Genomic DNA, 25833 nt, shown 5'->3' on the forward strand with positions numbered 1-25833 from the left:
TTGCATCACAGAAATAAATTATAAGTTAACAGAAATTTACACACAAGGCAGTTATTTTAAATTGTAAAAATATTTCACCATATTATTGATTTTACTGCATTTTTTAACAAATAAAGGCAGCCTTAGTGAGCAAAAGAGATTTAAAAAATCTGACAATTGCATTTATTTCAATGCCCATATTATTAATGATTAAATAATACATTAGACTTTACAGCCATACCGGGGTGCTTTTCTCGCCCCAAACCCACTTATGTTTCTACAACACCATTTTATTGTATTTTTTTCGGAAGTATATTGATGTAACTGCTAGGAAATATCTTTTAAATATTGTAAGATTTCCACAGACAGAATTTCCAAACAAACACAAAGCTTCCTCAAACAACTTAACAGTTTTTATTTAGGAAAATTCAGTCAGCCCGTTTAATTTTCTAAAGGTAACGTTCGTTTATAACATACACATTTACCAGCACACAGAACTAATGCTCCCGTTTGATTTCCACAAAGCCCTACTCACAAACGTTATGTTAAGACAACCTGCACGTTAAACAAAAAACACTCCTGATTATTTCTACACGGTTACCGCTCTTTTCGACATACAATGTACATACATATATGCTTTCCATGAGGTGCGACTGAGGCGGGACGGGGGTCGTGGGATGAGGTCACTAGTGTCCAGTCTTTTCCGTCGGAGCTGAGGAAGGTTTGTGTGTGACGCTGAGGTCGTGTGACGTGCCGAGTCCGTTTAAAACCAGTGTTGAGACTTCAAGAACAATAATTTAGCAGAAATCCACAGAGGCGCCCAGCGTTAGCAGACTGGGGTTACAAATAAAGAAGAGAAAGGAGTAAGTCATTAGTGGTGTTTATCAGGCAGACGTGGACGTCCAGAGAGGTCATCCAGGGGTCAACGCAAGACCGCTTCCTGTCGCAAATGTCTGTTACGCAGGAGGCCTCACTCGCTTTTTGTTAAAAAGTCGCGTTCAGATGATGAGACGCTATGTCTTCCCTCTCTGGTCCAGTCTGCCGCACGGAACTGTGGGTAAACTCCTCCCAACACACACCTGTCAGCTGAGGACCAGAAAACAGGAAGTGATTACTGCAGATCACTGCAAACGAAAAGAAATATTATGTTTTGGATTTTTGTACCATTAAAATTTGTGGCATTTCGTTATCAATTCTCATTAACGAAATGGTAAAAAAAAATATCATAATGTGACTGTTTTTTTATTTTTATTATTATTATTAATAGATTAAAGTCAGTACAAAAAACACAATTATAATGTAAAAACATATGTTAATATTTACAATATGAACGTATTCATTAATATGTTTATTAACATTGTGTTGGTTATTGTCATACCAATTTCTGTATAATTATATTATTATTATTGTTATTATTTATTATTTTATTATTAATACATAAACACACACACACACACACACACATATATATGTGTGTGTGTGTGTATTATAGTCATGTTAAAGACAAAAAAAAGGAAAACCATTTTTTCCCCAATGACTATATAATAATAATAATAATTATTATTGTTGTTGTTGTTGTTACGAATATTTAATTTTAATTAATTTCAATTAACACATAAATAGAATAATATAATTAATATTTAAAAATGTTATATATATTTTAAAATGTATATAATTTTTGAGGTGAAGTATACTACCAATAAAAAAAAGTTTCTGGTCAGTAAAATGTTTTATTTTTAATAAAAGTATACATTTCTTCAGCAAGGAGGCATTAAATAGGCTCTTTTGAACTGTCTATTTGTCCAATAATACACAGAAATGTTTCTTGAGCAGCAAATCAGTAATGATGCTGAAAATGCAGCTTTGCATCACGGAATAAATTACATTTTTAACATGCATTCAAGTAGAAAACAGTTAAATTGTAATAATATTTGACATTATTACAGTTTTTACTGTGTTTTTGATCAAATGAATGCAGGCTTGTTGAGCAGAAGAGACTTTAAAAAACATAAAAGCATGAACGGTGGTGTACACAAATCCCACCATGCAATCAGCATTTCTCATCAGTTCTGTAATTTCTACTGGTGATTTGCGGTTTATTTAGTGTTGTGCAGTTTCACACAGTCCTTCTGTGTGTTGTGTCCTGTCGTGAGGTGTGTTCTGGCACCTGGATCAGGACACGACGCAGCGGCAGCTCATGCAGTCCTGTCCGCTCTCGTCCGGCGGGTTCAGCTTCCTCATCTTGTGCTGACGGATCTCTCGCACCAGCGTGTAAAACGCATCCTCCACACCCTGCACACACACCACACAACCAGTGCGCATGCTATCAACAGATCCCAGAAACTTCTCACATCTCACAGATGTGTAACAGGTCTGTGAATAGCACTGGTGATGACAACACACGAAAGTGACAGACATACTAGAGTAATGTGTGGTAAATTACTGGGTGTCTTTTTCTCACAGTTCTCATCAGATGGGGAAAACACAAAGCGGCAGTGAGTCATTTCCTGCAGTGTTATTCAATACAGCCTGAGTGAGTGACTCTAGACTCAGAAAGCCAAGGTATAGATCCATCATAAATGTTGTCCTTGAAAAGCTACAAACTGTAAAATCTTCAAGAAACAATCAGCACTTATGCACAGTACTTCATTTCACACACATCTTTTTAAATATGAGACTTTACATTCAGACAAAATGACACAATTAAATGCACAACTTGTCTCCTTCACAAAAATATTGTTTTGCAATGCGTGTTATTTCTAGTTTGAGGCAGGATTATTATAGTTAACTAGAACTATATCAAATAAATAAATAAAAATGTGAATAATTTTTCCATAAAATAACGTTACCTACAATAAAATGTTAAATAAAAAAATTAAAAAAAATGAATTAAAATTTTATGTCAGCTAACTGCGAAAGCAACATTTCTCATTTTTATTCTATTACAATTTTAATAATAATAATATTTAAAACTAAAAAAGCAAAAAAAATAAAAATAAATTAAAAAAATTCAAAATATAAAAAAAAATAGTACCTCAATGTTAATAAAATGTTAGTTTTATTTTTCAGAATCATTGATTAGATTTAATATATATATATATATATATATATATATATATATATATATATATATATATATATATATTTCAGTGGTTCGGCGCGAGGATCTCTGTGAACCCAGTGTCTGTGGTATTTACCTGATCTCAGATCAAATTTATACATGTGTAGACACTTTTAATGAGACATTTATGAAATATATTAAAACGAAAGAGAAGTTAAAAGACTCTTATTGGCCTGTTTAGACAAAATCTCCATAAAAAAAGCCCTTCAAACTAATAACACATTGTACAGACACTTCGTAGTAAATGGTATTAGATGATTTGTTTGTAAACAATGTTTTTACACCAGCATGTGGTGTTTAGAGCGAAAACATAAATCATTTTGTAAAGCAACTGGTTCAACTGATTTAAAGTTTTAAAAAGCTTTGTTTCTTCTATCAATACTGTGCTGTAAAATAAAATAAAAATAAAAAGTGTTTATTATTATTATTATTGTTATTATTATTATTATTATTAATGCCAACTGATTTTAATGCAAGAACACTGGACGTGTGAATAGGCCCGAAAACACGTGAACAAACATTTTAGCTAAAATGAAGTTTAGCATAACTGCTGACTGTGAAAACTGTATCTGCATTTGTTGAGATTTTCACTGAATAATGGCCCTAATTTCAGTGCATTTATCACACAAAGCTGTGGTAGGAATTCAGAAGGCTTGAAATATTTGCATCGATTACCGATTTTAATAAATCATGAGTATTTTTATTTTTATTTTTTGTATTTAGTATTAGTATTTTTCTGCACAAAACAAAATCAAATAGCAATAAATAAATAAATAAATAAATAAAAATAATTAAGTCACAAAACAAAGCAAAAAACTAAAACACAAAAGCAAAAAAGCACACAAAACAAAGCAATAATTAAATAAAATGACAAATAAATAAATGATTAAATAAATAAAAATAATAATAAAAAACACAAAACAAAGCAAAAAAAACTAAAACACAAAGCAAAAAAGCACACAAAACAAATAAAATAAATAAAATGAAATAAATGACTATATAAATAAATAATTAAAAATAATAATAAAAAACACAAAAGCAAAGCAAAAAAAAAATAAAATAAAAAAAATAAAAAAAATAAAAGCAAAAACTAAAAAACATAAAACACAGCTAAAAGAAAAGAAAGGAAGGCAAAGCAAAACATAAAATACAAAAAAAAAATACTGTATTGTAGGTGGTTCAGTTATTTTGTATATATTTTACTCAGATGAGTATACTTTTAGAAATTTTGATGTTGGACACTGACTAGTTTTGCTCTAATAAATAAATAAAGAAAGAAAGAAAGAAATCAAATGACGTAAATGACTAAATAAATAAATAAATACATAACTCTTATCTTTAAAAGCCTGACAGATATCCTCCCACTGACTGACCTGTCGTGTTTTGGCGGAGGTCTCGATGAAGGGGATCCCGTAGCTGCGGGCGAGCTCCTGCGCTTGCCGTGTGTCCACCGTCCGGGTCGGGAGGTCACACTTGTTACCCACCAGCACCATGGGCACGTCATCCGAGTCCTTCACCCGCTTGATCTGTTCCCTGAGCACCAACACAAGACAAGGTCAAACACACCCAGACATTGGATCCCAGACAAAATGTGGAAAAACATGATTTCATTATTGACTCTTTTAACAAACACTGCTAATCTTGAGTTGAAAAAATTAATCAGTTCAAGTTACTCCATGTCTCTTTAATCTTTAATCAAACACATTTGTATTCGCTCGTGAAAGGCACTCTTTCTCTGATGAGGTCAGTTTGATGAAGAGGATTATAAATATAACTTATTTAATAATTATAACTTCAGAAGTGGGACACAGGAAGTTTCAGATTGCATGAGAAGGCAACAAAAAAAGCAGACGACAAAACTTTTGCTCATCTTTTGCTCTACACTCCACACGCATCGATGCATAATTTGAAGGTAAAAACAACATATATGACACCATTTATGTCAAATTTGAGACCTGATTTGCAATATATTATTGAAATATGAGTTTGGTAAATAATTTTGAAATTTTAGCATTTATCATGTAGTTAGCATAGCTAACAAGCTAACACCACATTCTACTGAAATCAGTTGTGGGTTGAGTCATCCATGCGTCTTGTGGTTCTATGATGGTCAGTCTGCCATCTTTCATGTGTTTCTGAAGCTATAGATCATTGCGCTAGCACCGCCAAGGTCATGGGTTCGAATCCCAGCTAATTTTTAAACTGGTAAAATCTACATCAATTTGTATCAAAAGTGTCTGCATAAATGTAAAATGAATCAGACGACAATATATCATCCAGACACATAAGTCTCTACACAGAATAATTTTCTAAATCTTCTTTTTAAACATAGATTGTAAAATGTTATTTATTCCTGTGATTAAAGCTGAATTTTCAGCATCATTACTCCAGTCTTCAGTAGGGCGGTGTACTGCCAAGAATCTGACAATATATAATCAAATAATCAAATAATCAAATAATCAAAATATAATTTATTTTCCTTTTTTACGATTTTTTTATAAGTAGAACAAAAAAATAAAAAAATAAATAAAAAAAAATAAAAAAAAACAATAATGAAAAAAAAAGAAAATAAATAAATAAAAATAAAAATAGAAACTATATACATCCAGGGAAAAAACATGTGTCTTATTTAAACTCAATCCTTGACAACCTCAGATGACTTATTCTATTCTCAAATAACTTATGGAAATGATTATTACATACACATACAAACATATATTTTTACCATATATATTATATATTAATCTTGATCTATTTAAGTATAGAAGCAAAATCTGATCTTCTTTCGGATACATATGCAACCCAATTCCTCCACTTTTCCAGAAAAACATCTCTCTTTAAGTTAACAAAAAAGGTAATCTTTTCCATCATTTAAATCTCTATAGTCACATCTATCCAGTCATCTAATGTCGGTCTCTCTTGTTGCAACCATTTGCGAGTGATTGCCTTCTTACTGGCTGCTAAGAGGACGCCCATCAGATATTTGTTATCTACTGCAATAGTTTCTAAGCTAAAAAATTACATCTGCTTAATACCAATAAAAAAGTGCTAACAGGATTCCTAAAGAAAACAAAACAATTGTAAAACAATAAAATAAATACAGATGTTGAACCTTTCCATGTGGATTTCACAGGTTTTTCATTTTGTATTTATGGTCTGCGTAGAATCAAAGAAACCGCGAAGCAAGCACCACACCAACTGCACAAAACGCCCCCAAAATTAAAGAAAGCTGCAGCCGCGGGGCGACCCTACAGCCCACCTTGACCTGCCCCGCGCAAGCCCCTCTTCACACACCGGGGGGGGGGCGCTCGCCAAAGTCCAGCATAGGACGTTACTAAAAAACCCAAATGACGGCACACTTCAGCTTTGTACACTGAATCAGGAACAGGGACAATTCTTTCATCCTCCATTACTAGCAGCGAATAGCAATATTAATGCTAACATTAGTGGCGTGCTCGAATGCTAGTATTTCCCGTTACTCTCATCGATGAAGACTGCCAACTAACGGTCAGTATGTGAACTCAAAACGAAACAACTGCCATGAATCTTGTTTGATTTTTATTTTATTTTTTCAAATATCGATATTCCATTTTTGAGAATCGATACAGTATCGGCAAACAAAATATCGCGATACTCCCGTGTATCGATACTTTCTTACACCTGTGGCATTTGGATCGATCAGACACACAAATGTTTGTTACATTTAACAAATAATATCTAACGCCTCCTCATCTAACCAAAGGGTCTATGGACCGTTCCCCCAAAAGGAAGCTTTCACCTCAAAATGGACAGAATCCAAAGGCCCAATATCTGATAACACTAAGTTAACCACGGCCAAAAATGTGTCCAAGCAACTCTTCACTCAAGTCTCTCAGAAACAGACACATAATGCACATAAAAATGGACTCTTCCCTAATTAATCCATAGAAAAACCTTTCTTTGAATGAATTCACATATACTTTAGGGCATTGTGTATGCTGTTACTGTTCATGTATATTGTGTTTTGTGTAATTTATGTTTTATATATGCTTATGATTGATCACTAGTTAATATAACTTCATCTATATGATGTTTGGTATCTATGAGTTCGTATTTTCATGATCTAAATGAGAGTGTATATTATATGTTGAAAGTTATTTTCCTTAACCAGGAAATGAATGTTCTTAGAATTGACAGATAGCTGACACTGAGAGGTCAAGTAAAAACTTACAGCGGATCTAAATATTTATGATTACTCATTGGTCTGATTGATTGTTCATATTTCCCCTTTGAGCTGATTCGTTACACACCCCTAATCTTCAGTGTCACATGATCCTTCAGAAATCATTCTTATATGATTATTTTGTGTTTAATTTGTGCCTTATTCTAAACTTTTGACTGATAGTGTATATGATGCAAACTGATTATTGTACTGAACTGCCACCTACGGCTGATATTAAACAGTGCATTACTGTTCCCGTCTTGTACTGTACTACTTCATGTATTAAAAATCCATTACCCACAAACAACAAATGGATTGATATAATCCAGTTATATTTTTTTCCCTTCTCCTTTCATGTCCTTGAAAGCTCTCTCTCTCCCTCTCTCTCTCTCCCGCTCTCCTTTAGTCTAAATGAGTGATCGATTTCATCCCCCATCTCTCTTTCTGCCGTCCTTTCAGGCACAACTACTGAATATTTTGTGACAGATGCTCAGTCATAATGCAATTTAAGGATCCGACGGGGGTAATCCAAGTTGTGTTTCTGTTGTTTCATCAAACGTGCTGATAAATAACACTAAGAGCTGATAGTGGGCATCAGAATCAATGCTAACGTGATTTCGGCTCACGCTAGACGCCACTTTCTGTGATTTACAGTTGAACACGACACCTTCAGCTCTTGGCCTGAATAACACTAAAACATGTCTAAAACATTTATGGTTTAAATGTGGGTTGGACAGTGAGGGTTATTGAAGAGTTATTTTGAGGGCTAGACAGCTGATTTTCAAACACACACACACACACACACACACACACCTGTATTGATGAATGTCCTCAAAGGACTTGGTGTTATTGATGGCGAAGACACAGAGGAAGCCCTCTCCTGTCCTCATGTACTGGTCCCTCATGGCGCTGTACTCCTCCTGACCTGCAGTGTCTAAGATGTCCAGGAGACACGTCTCTCCGTCAATCACCACCTGCTTCCTGTAGGAGTCCTGGAGAGAGACGCCCAGCCAAATCAACGCCAAACTCACCGTTTCTTGTTTATTTCTTACCCAACAGCCAACAATCGTTAGTTATTTCACACACATGGACATGATATGATGTCTTTAAAATTGCTTTTCTTATAATGTGCCGAATAAAGGACTTTGGGGACAAAAAACGACGTGGATCAAAGCAGCAAACGGGCAGTAGAGAAGGTTGAGTTGTGTCCTGACACATAAACACGCATCTCTGTGCTCGTGTGTGTTAGCGCACAGCGACTCGGCCATAAAAAGATCATTGTTTGTCCAGAGATGGGTGTGGCGGGAAAAGAGGACAGAGAGAGCGTGAGGGACGTGTGGAAGCGCACACACAAAACTTGTGCGGTTTATTTGACTCTGAGTGTGCTAAGAAACACACAGACTGAATGAATGAATGCTAGGGTCAGATTTGATTCATTGCCCAGTGCTGATGTGAGATATAGTGAAGAGAGGGACCACTGGTCAATATAATGAAGCATAATGTACAGTACAAGAAAACTAAGGATGTACCAGAGTCAAATCAAGCACAAGGTTCCATTAGTTAACTAACATTAGGCTTATAAAAAGGTGGAACATTTCCGGTAAATTTCCTAAAACATTCCAGAAATTTTGAAAACTTTCCAGGTTTTTTTTTTTTTTGGATATTCCAGGGATTTTTGTAAAGTCTCCAGAAATTTTCCAGTCGACCCCTTTGCAACCTTAACTAACATATAGGAATAGTTCACCCTAAAATGAAAATTTGCTGAAAATTTACTCTCTCTCAGGCCATTATTTGGAGAAATTTAGCATCACTTGCTCACCAGTGGATCCTCTGCAGTGAATGGGTACCGTCAGAATGAGAGTCCAAACAGCTGATAAGAACATCACAATAATCCTCAAGTAATCCACACCACACCATGTGAAGCGAAAAGCCTCCATCAATCCATCATTAAGGCATTTTAACTTTGTTAAACTTTGCTTCCGGCCAAAATATGAGTCCACAATCCATTTATAACACTTCTTCCAGTGAAAAAGGCCATCCACTGATGTCCCTTCACATCAAAATCCATTGATATAGTAGTGCAGAATTGTTTTGAATTGTCCGTTTTGCTTGCAAACGGTGCTTGATCTGTGCAGATTTCTCTCCTGGTTCAGGCAAGGTGAATTTTTTAATGGAGTAAGCAATATTATGAAGAGAGGACTGGTTTGAAAAAATGGTTTGAAGTTAAAAACGCCCAGATGGATTGCAGGTTTTCTCTTCACTACATTAACTGATGGACTGGACTGGAGTGGATTACTTGAGGATTATTGTGATGTTTTTATCAGCTGTTTGGACTCTCATTCTGATGGCACCCATTCACTGCAGAGGATCCACTGCTGAACAAGTGATGCAATGATACATTTCTCCAAATCTGATGAAGAAACAAACTCATCTACATCTTGGATGGCCTAAGGGGGGGTACATTTTCAGCAAATTTGAATGTTTTTTGGTGAACCATTCCTTTAATTATAGGCAATGATTACCTTAATGAGAAACACAATGTAGGCTACATTTCATTGCTTTCATTAAATGAAGAAAGTTTGTTCATTGGCATTGTGAAAGTTATCAGTATTATACTGACCTCTGAAATCTCTGTAACTCTTTACAATAAATTTCCATTAGTTAATGCATTAACTAACAATAAACAATTCAATTTTTACAGTATTTATTAATCTTTGTTAATCTTAGCCAATACAAATACAACTGTTCATGGTTAGTTCATATTACCTCAGTTCCATTAAATAATATAAATAGATATTTGATGAATTTTGACAAAGTTAAAATTTAAATGAAGATGAATAAATGCTTCAGAAGTAGATCATTCATGCTAACTACTGCAATACAGCAATGTTAATGAATAAAAGCCTATTGTAAAGAGTTAAAAAAAAAATTATCTTGACAAGATATTTCTACAAGAAAGCATGACATATTGTGGATGAGGGGAGTTGCAATATTGCCGATAATTACCATGGGATTTAAAAAGTAAAATACTGATGTCATGTTAATATTACACCAGTAAGAAATCTGGTTGACACTCCAACACAGTAGGTGGCAGCACTGCACATTAATCCCAGCTGCCATCCGTCACCAAATGGGAAAAAAAGATGATGACTCAATGTATAGCTATTAATAATCCAATACAATAATTTAGCTAGAATAAAGAAGATATTTCACTGAATATTAGACCCATTAACTACCACTGTATGGACAAAAAATACTCTAACTAGCTGCTACAGCATTGCTGACCTTCCCAATGATATACGATAGACAACTATACTATTTGTATGATGTTACAGTTTCTAATTATCATTAGTATGATCATATTTCGTGATTTGTTCAATTACAGTCAACAAAAGCGGTAAATAGAAATTGGCAAAAAAAAAAATCACTTATTATCTAACAGCTGCAGTTGAAAACACAAACACAAAGTGCAGTTATTGATTATGTACTGATATCTTCCGCAGGGGCCTGATGATATTTTATATATAGCTGATAAACCATATATATTACTGGCTGAGATCACTCAATGAACACACAAACATTACCTCTATAGTGGGGTCGTATTCATCCACAAAGTGGTTCTGGATGAGTTGGATGGTGAGAGCGCTCTTGCCCACGCCTCCAGCGCCCACCACCACCAGCTTATATTCAGTCATTCCTTCACTCCTCTTCAACCTCTCTCCACACCTGAGGAGAAACCAGCAGCACCATCAATACAGACAAACCTCCAGCACTGCTTTGTTGAAATTAGCAAATGAGATGTCTAAAGTCTTACGGTCTCACTTCCAAATCGTTGACTATTTGACTAAATATTTTACATTTTAACTAAAGCCTGCAGATTATTACAAGCTGGTTCATTTTGGTGCCTCTTCTGTGGTTATTCATCAATATTAAGGACCAGATACAGCAAGCCGACTTTAAAGAACTAGCAGCGACGAAGTCCGATTGAAGTCACCTACATCTCGGACAAATAGATATGTTTGAACACAACACAAAGACTACAGTGAACAATGCATGTACATTCTGCACCTGCGTGAGAGGAAACTCCTCTCCATACCAGTAGGTGGCAGCAGTTTGTATGGGTCACTCATAAAGGACTGTGAATATACAAATGATAAACAACGCAGCGCACCAATTTTTTTGTCTTGTGTACTGGTTCACCAATGCCAAGTTAACACTGCACGATTTTTAAAGTCACTGGATCACTGTTGTTTATTTTTCAGTCAGAACTCATTTCGCACAGCAGGATTTTGAGTCGCAGACAGGTCCAGATACTATTAAGAATGCAAAATATTTCATGGGTGTCTGTGATCATCTCAGATCGCGTCTTTGATCCTTTACACTGTGTGATTGTTACCTGTATGTACCGATTTGCCAATGATTTTGGCATTGTCTACGTTTTCACAAAACCTGTCGGCAAGTAAAAATCGGAGCTAAAATCGTACAGTGTGAAATCGTTATAAGCTTACCAGCCAATCTAGGATGTTTCCTACAGCCATTGTTAGCCAACTATTGCAAGTCCCCTCTTTGGAAACAAAGCTAAATGATTTGATGTTTTACGAAACCATAGTTGCAACGAACATTCGCAAACAGTATCGCGATCTTTTGTGGTCAGAACTACAGTTCGGCTCAGTCTTAAGGAGTGCATGAAGGTACGTTTACAAGACAATCATGTACTAAATATGAAAAACTCTTTTACGTATAAAAAGTTTTACGTATAGACAACAATGTTGTCAAAATGATCCCTGTTCACAATTTTCCAAATTGAAAAAGACTAAAAACGTTTTATGCCGCTTTATGCAAACCAGGCCAGTAATTGGCGATGTCACTTATGTACAGAAATATTAACATCTGCCCACATGTGTATTCCTATAGACTGATCACGTATTACACATGCGCATAACATCAGAGTTTTCACAAATCAATGATTTTGTAGCTTACATGGAGACGATAATGATATACTTTACAAAAGCTTGTACTTTGAAATCCGTTTCAGGCCACTCAAACCTTATGGAAATTAGGGCTTGGTGATAACACGTTTACAATAATTGATCACAATTTATTTTAAATGTTCAATACAATGTCTACACGCCAAAAGCAGTACAAAACAGAATCCCATTAGAAGGCTTTTCCATGGATTTACTGTAGGAACACTAACAGCACCATGGTATTGTGGCAGAAACGTCAGATTTTAATATGGAATTTTATTTTATTATTAATGTAGACATGTATTAAATGTATTAAAGGAGTAAAGATTGTTATCTAGCTATAGCATTTTTGCATATTGTGCATATGTATTTATCCCCCCACAGTTACATTTTACCATAGTATTGCAGTGATATGTGTGGTTTTACCTTTAGTTATCATGATCTAATTGTGTGATACTATAGATGACCAACAGTTAATTTTAATAATCTACCAACTCAAACAGTCAGAATATTTTCATATTAACCTATAAAGATGAGGTTGTTATGATTTTTACTTTCACATGATTTCTATCCATATCATCCTGCCCTAATTAACAATGATTTTACTAAAAATAACTACAAAATAACACACATTCAAACATAATACAAATAACATATATTCTAAAATCATAAACATCTTTAAGACATCTTCTAAACATCTGCAATACGTCTATAGGACTTTCTCTATCAGATGAGCGAACACCAAAAAATATGTCTTGTAGATGTAATGCAGATGTCAAATAGACGTCTCTGTGATGTGCGTGTGCTGTCAGGGAAACTATGGTTAATTTTTTGTAGGAATACGCTGATTTTGTATAAAAGAATGGCCAAAAGACATAAAAATGATTCAGTTTTTTGTTGAAAATGGTGTCGTGTAAACACCAAGACCAAGAGACTTGGAGAATCTCTCCTACAGAAATCTGGAATGCTTTTTCATGTTTCACTGTTTAGTATTCAGTGACCAAACCCGCACAGAACTGCAAGGAAGATAAACTATGAAATATGAAAAGCATTCTGGCACTTGAAATAAGACCCGAGCTTGCAGTGCACTGAGCTTTAATCTGAAAAATGATCATTTGGTGAGTTTCGGTTCAAGTTTCAACATGGTCTAAAACGACATTAACTCTAAATGTGATCCAGCAAGCGTCCCTCATTGGTTATTTTGTTATGGCTGGTAGGTTTCGGGTGGTTGATGTTGTTTTGTGTGGTGTCCTGTGGTTTCATCACAACTGGGTTTCCAAAGAAGAATCAGCTCCTGAGAAATGCAAATCAGTGTCTACTATTTCGTAATGTGACTTGTTTTAGTTAGTTATTTCTGCCCCACATGACATGCGAGAGTTGGGGGGGGGGGGGGTTAAGTCAAAAATCAAGCATACATTCCCACAATTTTTCCATTCATACCCTTATTCTAGTAAAATTGTAGCCCTAATTTTACTAAACAAGGAGACCAAATTAGTACAATGTTGCCTCGATTTAACTAACATTTTATAAAACAGGGCCACAAATTACATTTGTTGAAAATGAAACTCTTAACACACATTGCAATCTCTTAAAGGGACAGTTCACTCAATTACTTCACCCCCATGTCATTCCAAACCGTTATGACTTTTTCTTCTGTGAAAGTCAGTGGGGTAGAAGAAAAAAAACATTCTTAAAATATATTTGTTTTTGTTCCACAGAGGAAATAAAGCCATTCAGGTAAATGAGTTAATGATGACTTCATGAACGTTATTCATAAATATCCTCATACTTATTGAGTGCGGGTCGTGGCATTCTGCACATTTAATTAAGCTAAAAAATAAAAAGATCAAACTATTTTCAATTATGTTTTTTTAAGGTTGTTATTATGTAGTATAACAAATATCGTTAATCATAAAAAAATTGTAGTCTAAAAACTTTGTACATGTGTTTAAATTAGTTTTTTTCTTTATTGTGGACACACTTATTCGTCGTCGACCCTGCCTCATGTCACATAACACACTACAAGGTGCACTTTAACACACAACAGTGGTGAGCATCTAAAACAGCACATCACCAGACAGACTATATTAGGGCCAGGGAGTGGAGTTTTATTATTAGATATCTATTTGTCTTCACTGGACTGTAAGCACAGCTCAGGATCGGCAGAGGTGCGTCTGCAGCATTAATGGTTCATGAAAACACTACATTTCTTGGTACTATTGAGACTGAGACTTATGTCCAGAACAGTGTATCTGTGAGTACTGGATGATTAATGAGTAACTCTACAAACACACACACACACACACGACTGAGCTATTAAAGGCAAAGGGCAGGGAGTTCATTCATTATGTATGACTGCCTTAAATCCTTGAAAGCCAAACAAAGCACTGGGGAAAATGCAACAGAAAAATGTAAGATTTAAGTAGTAATATATATAATATAAAATAATAATAATATAAAAATAGTAAAAAAAAAAAAAAAAAATGGTTTTAAATAAGTGAGACAACATTCACATTAAACTTACCTTTCATAATGAGACATATTTCTGAGTGAAACAGAATATTCACCTGGAAATAATGTTGGGTGGGACCAGGGTTATTTGAAATAAACTAAAAAAAAAAAAAATAAAAAAAAAAAATTATATTAAATAAAACTGAAAAAAAAAAATGCTTAAAGACAACAAAAAATTATAATAAAAATGAAATAATAAAAATAATAATAATAATAATAACTAGAACTTTAACTAAAATGAACATGAAAGGCAGAAAATCTTCAGATATTTAAATAAAATAAATTAAAAGTTGATTCAAATTAAAAAAAATATACTAAAATACACTTGATCATGGCATGGGACTTCAGGAAATCTTAATTTGAGTGAATTGCGCAAAGTATTCTATATATATATATATATATATATATATATATATATATATATATATATATATATATATAAAAAATAAATATTTTTTGTTATACCCTCATGCATTTGGTTACATCACAAGAAAAGTTGTTTCACTGTTACCTTTACATTACATTTGATTACAATTCAATGAAATGACTACAAAAAATAATATTTCAATTAAAATAGCATGCTCTAATAAACTGTTATTAATAAAGTAAATATGTCATAATTTGTGTAAAAAAAAAATGATTTACCATCTAGTTAAATTAAAGTCCAATAGTCATTCTCAGAAAAGCATATCATGTCTGCTGATGTTCATAAATAGTTTTATAAAACCTGTGGTGAGTGACAGCATCCCTTTCGGTTTCAGTTTAACATGGATGAACAATGTTTGGCCAAATTTAGGCCATGATTTGAATAAGCCTTCCAACTAAACTGGGGCACAGAGAGGGGAGGATGAAAGAGTAACACACACACACAAAGAGGGCAATGAAAGTTTGATTAGGACCTTCTGTCAGAGCGACATGTTTTTTGGGATGAACATTGGATCAGTAGAGAGAAGACTGCAGGTCCCATCAGGGAATCTCCATCCCACGCTCTCCAAGACTCACAATCAGAGCCAAAGCACCGTGGGCTTTCACAGAGTCCCAATGAGGTCCCGTAGTCCTGTACGGTTTCTAAACCTGACACAAGTGTTTTTTTCCAGAGTATTTTAGACCCAAGAATGAATGTTCATCCATTTCTACTCACCCTCGAAGCATCCTAGATGTGTGTGACTTTCTTCTTTCAAAATAATCCAATCTCAGTTATATTAAAAAATGTGCTTGCTCCTCCAAACCTTTCAAAGGGGGTAAGCGGGTGTTTGTCATAACCTTTAACAATTAGTGGTCAACCAATATACGAATATTTGGCATTTTTCACTCAGTTCTCACATCCTCCCGCTTGTTCACTGTCGTCATTAACAGTTCTGTCTAATACAGATAGAAGTCGGTCTAAAAATCTGGCAAAACGGTTAAACAAAGGTATTACATGTATACAAATAAGTAATATAACAATTGCTTTTATATTATTAGTAATAGAAAAGCAGACATGTCTCGTTTGCTGTCAGCATTTAGCAAATACACATCTACATAATTTGAAAAATCTTTGAATGTATATTAAATCATAGACTGTATAAAAAAACATGGATGTAGTGTGTAGTGTTTTGAAGCTAAAAGTGGGCGGAGCCAGCTGTCGCCATCTTGGCAGCGTGTCACCACACGTCACTCCTGAATAATCGAAATTGGGCAAAGAGGCGGGAGCTGGTTGCTCAAGCCACGCCCACTTAGCTCGACGGCAGTGACAGTAGCAGCAATCCACCTGTCACTCAAGTGGCCACGCCCTTAATTATGCAGCACTTTAAGGGTTAATATAATTAAAGAGGCCGAGTTATAAAAAAAATTCACCCCCCTCAAAGTTGTCATGAAGGGCAAAATTAGCTATATAGACCAAAATCTTTTTTTCTACCTGGCTGTAAAAAAATTTTCTGCTGTAAAGTTGGCCATTTTAACATGGGGAGTCTATGGGACTGACTCCCTTTTGCAGCCAGCGTCTAGTGTATCCCAATGCACACAAACTTCCCAAATTACTTAGTGCTATGTTGGTTACAGTGTTGACTTTTTATGAAATACTTGTTTATTTGTGAAAATACATTGTCATATAAAGTATGTTTATTTTACACTTTTATTTTTTAATCCAATTTCTAATTATTTTTAATTTCTTAAATATTGTTTGAAATAAGTAAATTTATATCAGCCACCCTGCTTTCCAAGATATCGGCATCAGCTGTGAAAAAAAAAAAAAAAACTATATCGGTCGACCACTAGTAACAATATATCTTGTCACAACTTATTAAAGCAAAAAATATGCAACAATATGTATCATGTATGGTTCAAACAAAAAGCAAGTTAAGACAGGAGGTGTTTCTCAATGTCAAGGAAGGATCCTCAGAAGCCAGTATTTCGAGGATGCTACGTCATCGACATCCGTCGAAGGACTGTTCCAATGACGAGGATCCTCGGAATTTCAACCAAGGACTGAGTCCTTCTTTCGAAAAATATCCCATACACAGGAAAGGATGCATATGTGTATCCTTCGCGCTCTTCGCGCTCTCAAATCACCCACAATCCTATGCGCGCAGCTTTGCTATCTTGTTCAAAAATTAAAAAAATGTCGAACGTTAGTGGAGTCGGAGCGTTAACGTTTTTTATTTACGTTACCAAACATTTGTTATAACTAGTAAATATAAGTTTAATGTTTAAATGCCAGTACAAATTACTACCATACTGATATTGTAAATTATACAAATGGTTAACTGAACAGGACCTGTCATTTAACAATTGTTAGCTTGGTTGCGTCATCGGCATTTCTTTTATAAATAACTAGTTAAGTTGTCCAATTTAAGGATACCATTATTCAAACAGACCTTTTCACTGACGTAATGACGCAATTACGTGCACTTGCTAGCCTGTTCCATTCACGTGTTCCCCAAATGCTAAAGAGGAGTCTCGCCTAGCCTCTGAAGGAAGTGACCAGTCCTGCCAAGGAAGTATCCTTGACATTGAGAAACGCCTAGAGTTAATTTAATATCAGATAAGGTAATGGTGTATTAAATTTGACAAACCCAGAAAATCAGACATTAAATTAATTACTAAAAATACAAAAAAAATTATTCTTATTTTTTGTGAAATGCAATATTTAAAAAAAAGTAATAAATATATGTAGTCAGAGACCGAGTGCAAGCATACATGTATAACACAATTCTGTATTTCTAAAAGTATGAATATTTCTATTCAGATATCATGAGGGTATCGTATCTTGAGATCAGCATTGTGTACTGAACCACACTGTGTATTCTTACATCCCTAAATTTATTTTATTTCTGCTTTATTTCAATAAATAAATTAGGGCTGAAATGATTCATTGAGTTACTCGATTACAAAAATTCCTCAAGGCAAAAACTCTGCCTCGAAGCCTCGTTAAATTCCTATGACGAACACTATATGTGCTGGGATCTGATTCACACGGACTGTTGTTCAATGTTCAGGTAGCACATCATAACGCGTGACACATTTTGAATTTAGTTGCTGTGATGGCGGAGATGTCCATAAACGGCAGAGAATGTCTAAAATTTGGGATCATTACATTCTTAAAAATGAAGAGAACAAGGTGCAATGTGTCTTCTGCAAAGTAGACCTGGCATTCCACAGCAGTACGACTTCAATGATTCAGTATCTGAACCCGAAAACATCCAGTCCATGCTGTTTCACGCTGAAACAAGGTAACGTAGCCTAAGCCTATACATTGATGTTCGCTGATTTTAAACCAATACTGTATTTGTAGCAATGTTTTGATGCGGTCTGACTAGATATGTGTAGCTTCGATGTTTTTAAGTAGTAAACATATTCACGTTCAATTGCAAGAGAGTATAGCCTAAAATAGTCTTAGTTTTAGAGCCAAATGTTGGAGTTGGAATCAATACCTGGTTTTTTTTTTTTTGTTTAGAAATAATAAACCAAATGCTTGATCATTTCACAGCCACATCATTTTCGTTATTCATTATTTGTTTTGGTTGTTTAAAAACACACCAAAAAAAATTTAGCCGATTAATCGATTACAAAAAGAATCGATAGCTGCAGCCCTAAAATAAATAGGGCTGGGTATTGTTTATAAATCTTTCGATCCTGTGCCAATTTCGATAACTCAGTTTAGATACCAGTTCCTAACGATACTTTTTTCAATACCATATGTTTTAAAATCCATTTCAACATCAACACAAAAACATTAAACACAAAACTTTTATTTTTCACCTTAATTCAAACAAATTTTGGTAACCCCTAACACTCAGGATAACATTATTAATAAAACTGGTTGTGCTTTTTGGATAGGGATGCGCCATTCAGGGGCGGACTGGGACCACCACATCATAACGCAAACGCCCCTGTTTTGATGTAATTTATTAATTTAATATTAAAGTAAACAGTTTTGGGATTTTAACCAATAGGGCAACTGATCCTCCGTTTAAAAAAAAAAAAAAAAAAAAAGAACAGCAGCTGTTCATTTAGCGACACCTAGTGAGCGATACATGCTCATCAAGACACAAAAATTCTTCTAGAACTCACACTTTGCATTCAGTTAGCAGATCCATGAGTCATGCATGAAATAGAAGTTTATAAACTCTTATAGCATTATGTGCTTTACAGATTAACTTGAAGTCTTTATTCATTCAAGATGTTCAATAATAGATAAACAATAAACAATTGGCTTGCGTTCGCAGCTTGCGCTCACTCATTCAAAGCACACGCTGCGAGCAGCATTTCAGACAATGTGCGAACAGAGAATGAATTCATCTTTCGCGTATCGTAACTTCTGAATGAACACATACACACACAATTATATCAAAATACTTGTCTCTGCAAGTATCCTCGTAAACACAGTCAGTTATGTTCTAAGTGACCGTATTGAGAGTGAGGAGTTAGCGTCATAGCACAGAGCCCCTCCCCTCAATAGCTCCCTCTCCGCCATGTTGGCAGGACACCGCCGGCGAAAGATGATTGTTTACATGTATGGTTAACTCGGTAGTAGGTTCTCGCAATTCTGCACTGTTTTACCATGCCTAGAAGTTACTGCTGCGTTAAAAACTGCTGCAGTACCTCACACGATACATATGGAAAACATAGGAACAATGGAATACAGTTTTTTTTTAGGTTACACTAAGCGCAAAACAGCGGTAATCGGAGAAGCTCTCAGACATCCAAAATATCGACCCATACGATCTCCCTGCAGCGGAGTGGCACAAAAACCTGGACCATACCTCCATGCACACACATATATGGACATTGTAAATTATCTAGTTTTTGGAGTAAGTTACTACACAATTAAGGAGTTTAAAAGCCACAAGTCTTTGGAAAGTTACGAGGTTTTCTTCTGTGGCTGGGTGCAGGACTTGGCCATCTACAAGCCTCCAGGTGGTGAAAACAGCGTTTTACTGGCCAAGGTAAGTTTATTCACATGCGTTTTAGCGTGTTGAAGTTACACTGCATTTAGCAGACACTTCTTTACCAAAATGACAAAGTAACTTAAATAACTGCGACTGTTTTGTAAACACTAGATTGTAACGAGATGTTCAATGTACACAAACTTTTCCAACATGTTTTGATGTAGGGTAAAGCTGTGTATGTTTAATTATAATTAGATTTTAACCCAATGACACATACTGTACCAGGTTGCAAAGTTGACAAACCAGTTCTGGGTTAGCTAGGGTAGTTAAATGTGTGATTACAAGATGTAAATGTCCTGGTTAGATTAAAGCCATTTACAGTGTGAATGCAAGGTGATTTACATCGTAAACAAGATAATTCACAATGTCCATATGTGTGCATGGAGGTAATTGGTCCAGGTCTCTGTGCCATTCCGCTGCAAGGAGCTCGTATGGGTCGATATTTTGGATGCCTGAGAGCTTCTCCAAATACCGCTGTTTTGTGCTTGGTGTGAGCTTGTTTCTGTAAGGTCCCCTTTCCTTCTCCTTATCTTTTTGCATTGCTTTACTTTCTTCATTTCTTTCTCATATTCGTAGATCCGTCTCTGTTCCGCCGACATAATGCGCAAAAATTAGAGAGCTCTGAAACCCCTCCCAAATCAACCCAAATCGGCACGTGACTCCTCACTCTCAATACAGTGGCCTGCTGCTCAGAGAAGTTCGCTGTACCGGATCTGTCTCTCTCTCTCTGTTTTTTAGAAGACGTGAAAGGGGGCGTGTTTCAAGATACGCAATGGAGTAGACCAAACTACACAGGGAGGGAGGGAAAAACAGTTTTATAAAGTGTAGCCACACTTTAGACATTTTGGCATTGTATTTAACGGAAACGTTTTGAGAAAAAACAACTACACTTGTGTTGTGTGACTGCGAGTATCTTCAGAAATCCTCCCCGTCCCGTCACGTCACGTGGTGGTGGACAGCCAATCACGGCGAATTTAGGTCCTTACATGCACGTATGCTACAAGCTCACACAGACACAGCCGCTTGGCAAAAAAAAATGGCCACTTGGCTTTTGGAACTGAAAGATAAATAACTTTTTCATACTCATAGTATCGAAGTTTTTCGTTTGAAACCATAAAGGCATCAAAGTTCGGTACCCAGCCCTAAAAATAAATCTTTTTTCATAGTTTTAGTAAACGATATCCAACACTGGTCTTAACTGGTTTAACCTGGCAGGTTTAGTGAAAAAATGGGTGGAAATCCTCTTTTAATGGAAGTGTAAGGAATTTTCCCCGTTTGGTAATCTGGCAGGTGAATGTGGTAAGTGTGATTGCTTAGGAAAGCAGCAACATTACTCTCGTCAGCAAGTGCCGTGATTTATCATTGAAAAACTACAGGCAAGGCTGAAAGCAAGAACTAGACATCAGCTCTGGGATCTGCCAAGGCTTTAGAGTCGCATACATACACCCTGTCACCATGAGCGGCCAATATGAAACCCTATAGTCTCTCTGGAAGCCCAGGATAAACTTACTGACACTATCAGCTCTGAGCTTTACTGACATGCATTTAATACCTAGGACTTGAAATGAAAATGATTTGCCTAATTGTGATCTCGATAATTAGATTCATTAAAAATCTTACAATGATAAAGATTATGTTAGGGAACAAGAAAATGTTCTCAACAGAATCTGAGGTATCAATTTTCCCTAAGCCTCAACCCTACAACAGGACTAGGACTAAGTGATTTCCAGTTCGGCTCGGACAGTAAAAGGAATCTCACAAGGGAGACGAGGGAATCGAACACTGAGGAACCATAACAGATCCAGACTGACATCATCCCCCAAAATAACCAGCCCTGGCCAGATCATTACATCTGTCTAGCCTAAATGTGCTGCCCTGCCCTGCAGACACTTCAAGACAATGTTTGTCTGATTGCATGGGAAATACATTACTGTACACGGTAGGGCTGCACAATTATGACAAGAATCATAGTTGTCAATTATTCCTTTGAATTTGTAATTGCGATTATTAATTACGATTATCACAATTTACATTGAATTGTGAAAACTTGTATTGCTTTTCTATGGTATTAAGCCTCAAATGTCAACTAAACATTGACAAGAGTTGTTTCTTCTTTAAATAAGAAAATAGTAAAACATATGAAAGGTATTATGATGTTATACTAAAACTAAAATTAAAATGATGGAAAAACATTTAAGATAACCTGTAGCAAGAAAAAAAAACATGTGAAGCACACAGAATAACACTTTGAACAATTACATAATTGTGAAATCCGTGATTGTAATCGCGATTAGAAATTTGATTAACTGTCCAGTCCCACTTGCACGGTAATAATTCATTAATACAACAATATGTCTCAAATAAATAATAATTTTAAAAAGCATAAACTGGTTTTCCTTTAGCCACAGTTTTTTCAACATTATTCATATACGATTCTAGTATGTAATAATGTTTTAGAATTTATTTTTGATTTAAGTTTTTGTAATTTTACTAGGTGCTTGTCATTTTTATTATTTTTCTATCTATTTATTTATTTTTTAAGAACATGATTTTGTGTATTTGGTGTAATGCATTGTGTTTATGCCATTTAAGGTTAAAAACAAAACATTATATTCCACCTAATGTACATTATTGTTACTCCTCTAAAGGGATTCACATATCGCGCCTAAAAATGCTTTCTCCTTTTCACAAGTGCTTGAGCTCCCGTGGCGTCTGTCATTGCTATGCAACCATGAACTGTGCTTTCCACAATGACGAGGAAGTATCAGCTATGATCAGCTGTTCAGCTGAGCTTTCGATGTTATCATTATCTTAAGTTGTGGACCGGCAGCAACAGTATCACTTGTGCTCGCAAATGAAGCCTAGTGATGCGCGGGTCGGGTTTTTTTCCAACCCGCGGGTCCCGCTTTTATGACATTATTTGGCCCTCCCCAGCCCGAAAATAAAGTAAAATTTCTTTACCCACCCCGACCCGCGTATTGGGGACATCACAGAAGATGCGTTGCTACTTAGACTTTCGTATTGTAACCTTATCAAAGACCCTAATAAAATATGAAAATATATATTCCAAATATTTAATATAGGCTACATGAAATTGCACTAGTGATAGTTCGTTCGAGCACGACTCTTGTTCACGTAATCCACTGACTCATATTTCTTGTTTACAGAAGTTCCTCCCTCCACAGCAGCACGAGAGCGCGGCGCTATTAGCAGTCCATGCGCAGCTCGTGAACAGCTCTGTCAACTGTTTCATCCTGTCAAAGAGTTACTATGTTCATTTACATATTTAAAGGATTTGCCACTGATGATTCAAACGCAAATTTTGAGCAGTGTAGAGTAGCGCTCGTTGTTTGTCGTTTCTCCAATCACTAATGCAGACATGGTTTTATGATTACGTGGCTTGATTACATTATAATCAATAATTATGTCCCCACTGGATGCAACAAATGACTCATTTGTAATGGGTTTTATTGGTTTTATCTCATCATGCTGGTGTTCTGACTGGGACACAGCTTCACAGTATAGTGAGGGGCATAACATTTCCGTCACATGCTTGAGGCATTCGGCCAATCACAACGCAGTGGATAGCTGGCCAATCAGAGCACACCTCGCTTTTCAGATCGATGAGCTTTGTAAAAATCTATGCGTTTCAGAAAGGAGGGGCATAGAGTAGAAACAATAATGTACAGTACGTGGAAAATGTTTTTTGAACCTTAAACTGCATAAACATTTCATTACACCCAATAGACCAAATAATGTTATTTTTAGCAACATCACATGACCCCTTTAATTGATAAAACCTAGTCTCATAATGTGACAGCACCTACTCACATCTTCTTAAACAGTCTTTAAGACTTCAGGAGAACATATGTTTCCTTTCACTTTGTAAACAGTGAAAATCCACAAAACACGCTGTAACAATCAACAACAGGCGCAGTAAAATATCAAACTTTTGTACTTAAGCGACCTTAACTTTATTGACCTGCGTTAAATCAGACAATTTAACTTCCGCACTGCTCTTCATCAAATCCTACTATGTTGAGGAATCTTAATATTCATAAGCGGAGCCTTTGCCATTGGCACGATATCAAGCGACGTCAGCGGATACTAATTAGAATTCAGCAAACGGTCCTTCTCAATTGGACCGTTGCGACGCAAACTTGGGAAGGACTACTTAATATGCATGAGCTCGTCTTCGTCATAGTAGAATTCGCAATGGTTCGTCCGGTACTACGGGGCGTCACCCGAGTCTATACAGAGAGGCTCGTAACGGTCACATGTATGTCACTAAAACCTAACAAATAAGACAACAGACAACATGTTTACATTTAGTGTTAGACGTGAAATATTTTCCGTCAACGGCAAGCTGGCGGGAAAAGAAGCAACGGTCCGTCGTATCGATTGCTGAGTCTGGTTCAATGTAAACTGATTCAGTGTTTACATGCTTAAACAGGTTTGGGTAACTACAATATAAACTAATTAAATGAATACTATATGATTTCTATTTTTTTTTTTCTTTTTCATCAAATAGTTTAAAATAAAACGCTGATTATTAAAATGACTGGACATTACTGGAATCCATAAGGACCATCGATGACTGATCGTTCACACAAATGTAAACATTATCCATGCATTTATAAAAATGCACCAATAATCACCATAAATATCGTCCAACTGTGTGTGTAAATTAATATAAATATGTGTTTTAGGTGAGCAATACTTTCAACTATGAGTCGCTCCACTTGGTATCCTTACGATATTACATTGCAATCAAACGATTTATGCTTTAATAACAAAAAAAATATCACTTCACCTCTGATTCCCCGGATACAGTCACTCTTCAGGAGATTTCGATTCTTTCGAGATTTCCCTGAATTGCATTAGATGTAGAAGACAGTCCAGGGTGAACAATGTGCTCCGCTGTAGTGTGTATGTGTGTGTGTGCGCGCGCGCAGTACAGCCTACGCCCAGCCCCACATCACCGCAGCCACGCCCCTTCATCCCAATCACCAATCCTACTGCGGCAGAAGCTCAGCTTATAAATATTAAGTAGATCCTGGTGACGTTGCTCGGTATCTTTCGCCGATTCCAGAAAAGTGGCTCGTTTAGCGCCTGAGAGTCTGATCGACAGCCAATCACAAGGCTTCGTCCCAACTACTAAAACACAACAACCAATCGGATTGGACGATCAACACCGCTAGAACACGGATCCTTATCTTTGCAGCATTGCACACAGCAATTTAAACGTTCTGGAAAAAATTTTGTTACGTAAAAAAATATTTATTTTTGGAGTGCAAACCTCATAATGGAGTTTATGACTAAACTGGGTCTCAAATGTATTATTTTTTATTTATTTTTTTTACTGTTTTCTGAGTCCTTATGGCCTATTTTTTAAATAAATAAATAAAAATCTAAATAAAAAAGTAGAATTATTTAAAATGTTGCTTTTAAACACATGGAAACTGCTATCCATTAACATTTTGGTACTTGTATTATTGTTACAGGTATATTCATATATTCGTTTTTTTTTTTTTTAAACGTATATATTTAATTTATGTTTTAAGTTGCATATTTAGGCTGGCCCATTTCAATGCAATTTTGTTTGTTTTTAATTTATTTTTTTAT

The 25833-nt window shown here is 35.6% G+C and overlaps 1 protein-coding gene across 1 annotated transcript; it reads right to left on the reverse strand.

The window, feature by feature from the left end:
- Window positions 1–370: 370 nt before the first annotated feature.
- On the reverse strand, window positions 371–25172 carry hrasa (HRas proto-oncogene, GTPase a). The gene is made up of 6 exons (XM_026239702.1): window positions 25022–25172; window positions 10886–11027; window positions 8115–8293; window positions 4474–4633; window positions 2147–2271; window positions 371–1065 (listed from the first exon to the last, which is right to left on the reverse strand). Exons 2-5 carry the CDS (start codon window positions 10994–10996, stop codon window positions 2152–2154), a joined length of 570 nt encoding a protein of 189 aa, XP_026095487.1. The 5' UTR covers window positions 10997–11027; window positions 25022–25172; the 3' UTR covers window positions 371–1065; window positions 2147–2151.
- Window positions 25173–25833: the final 661 nt, after the last annotated feature.

The sequence above is a fragment of the Carassius auratus genome, chromosome 50, assembly GCF_003368295.1.
Source record: "Carassius auratus strain Wakin chromosome 50, ASM336829v1, whole genome shotgun sequence".
Classification (NCBI taxonomy): Eukaryota; Metazoa; Chordata; class Actinopteri; order Cypriniformes; family Cyprinidae; genus Carassius; species Carassius auratus.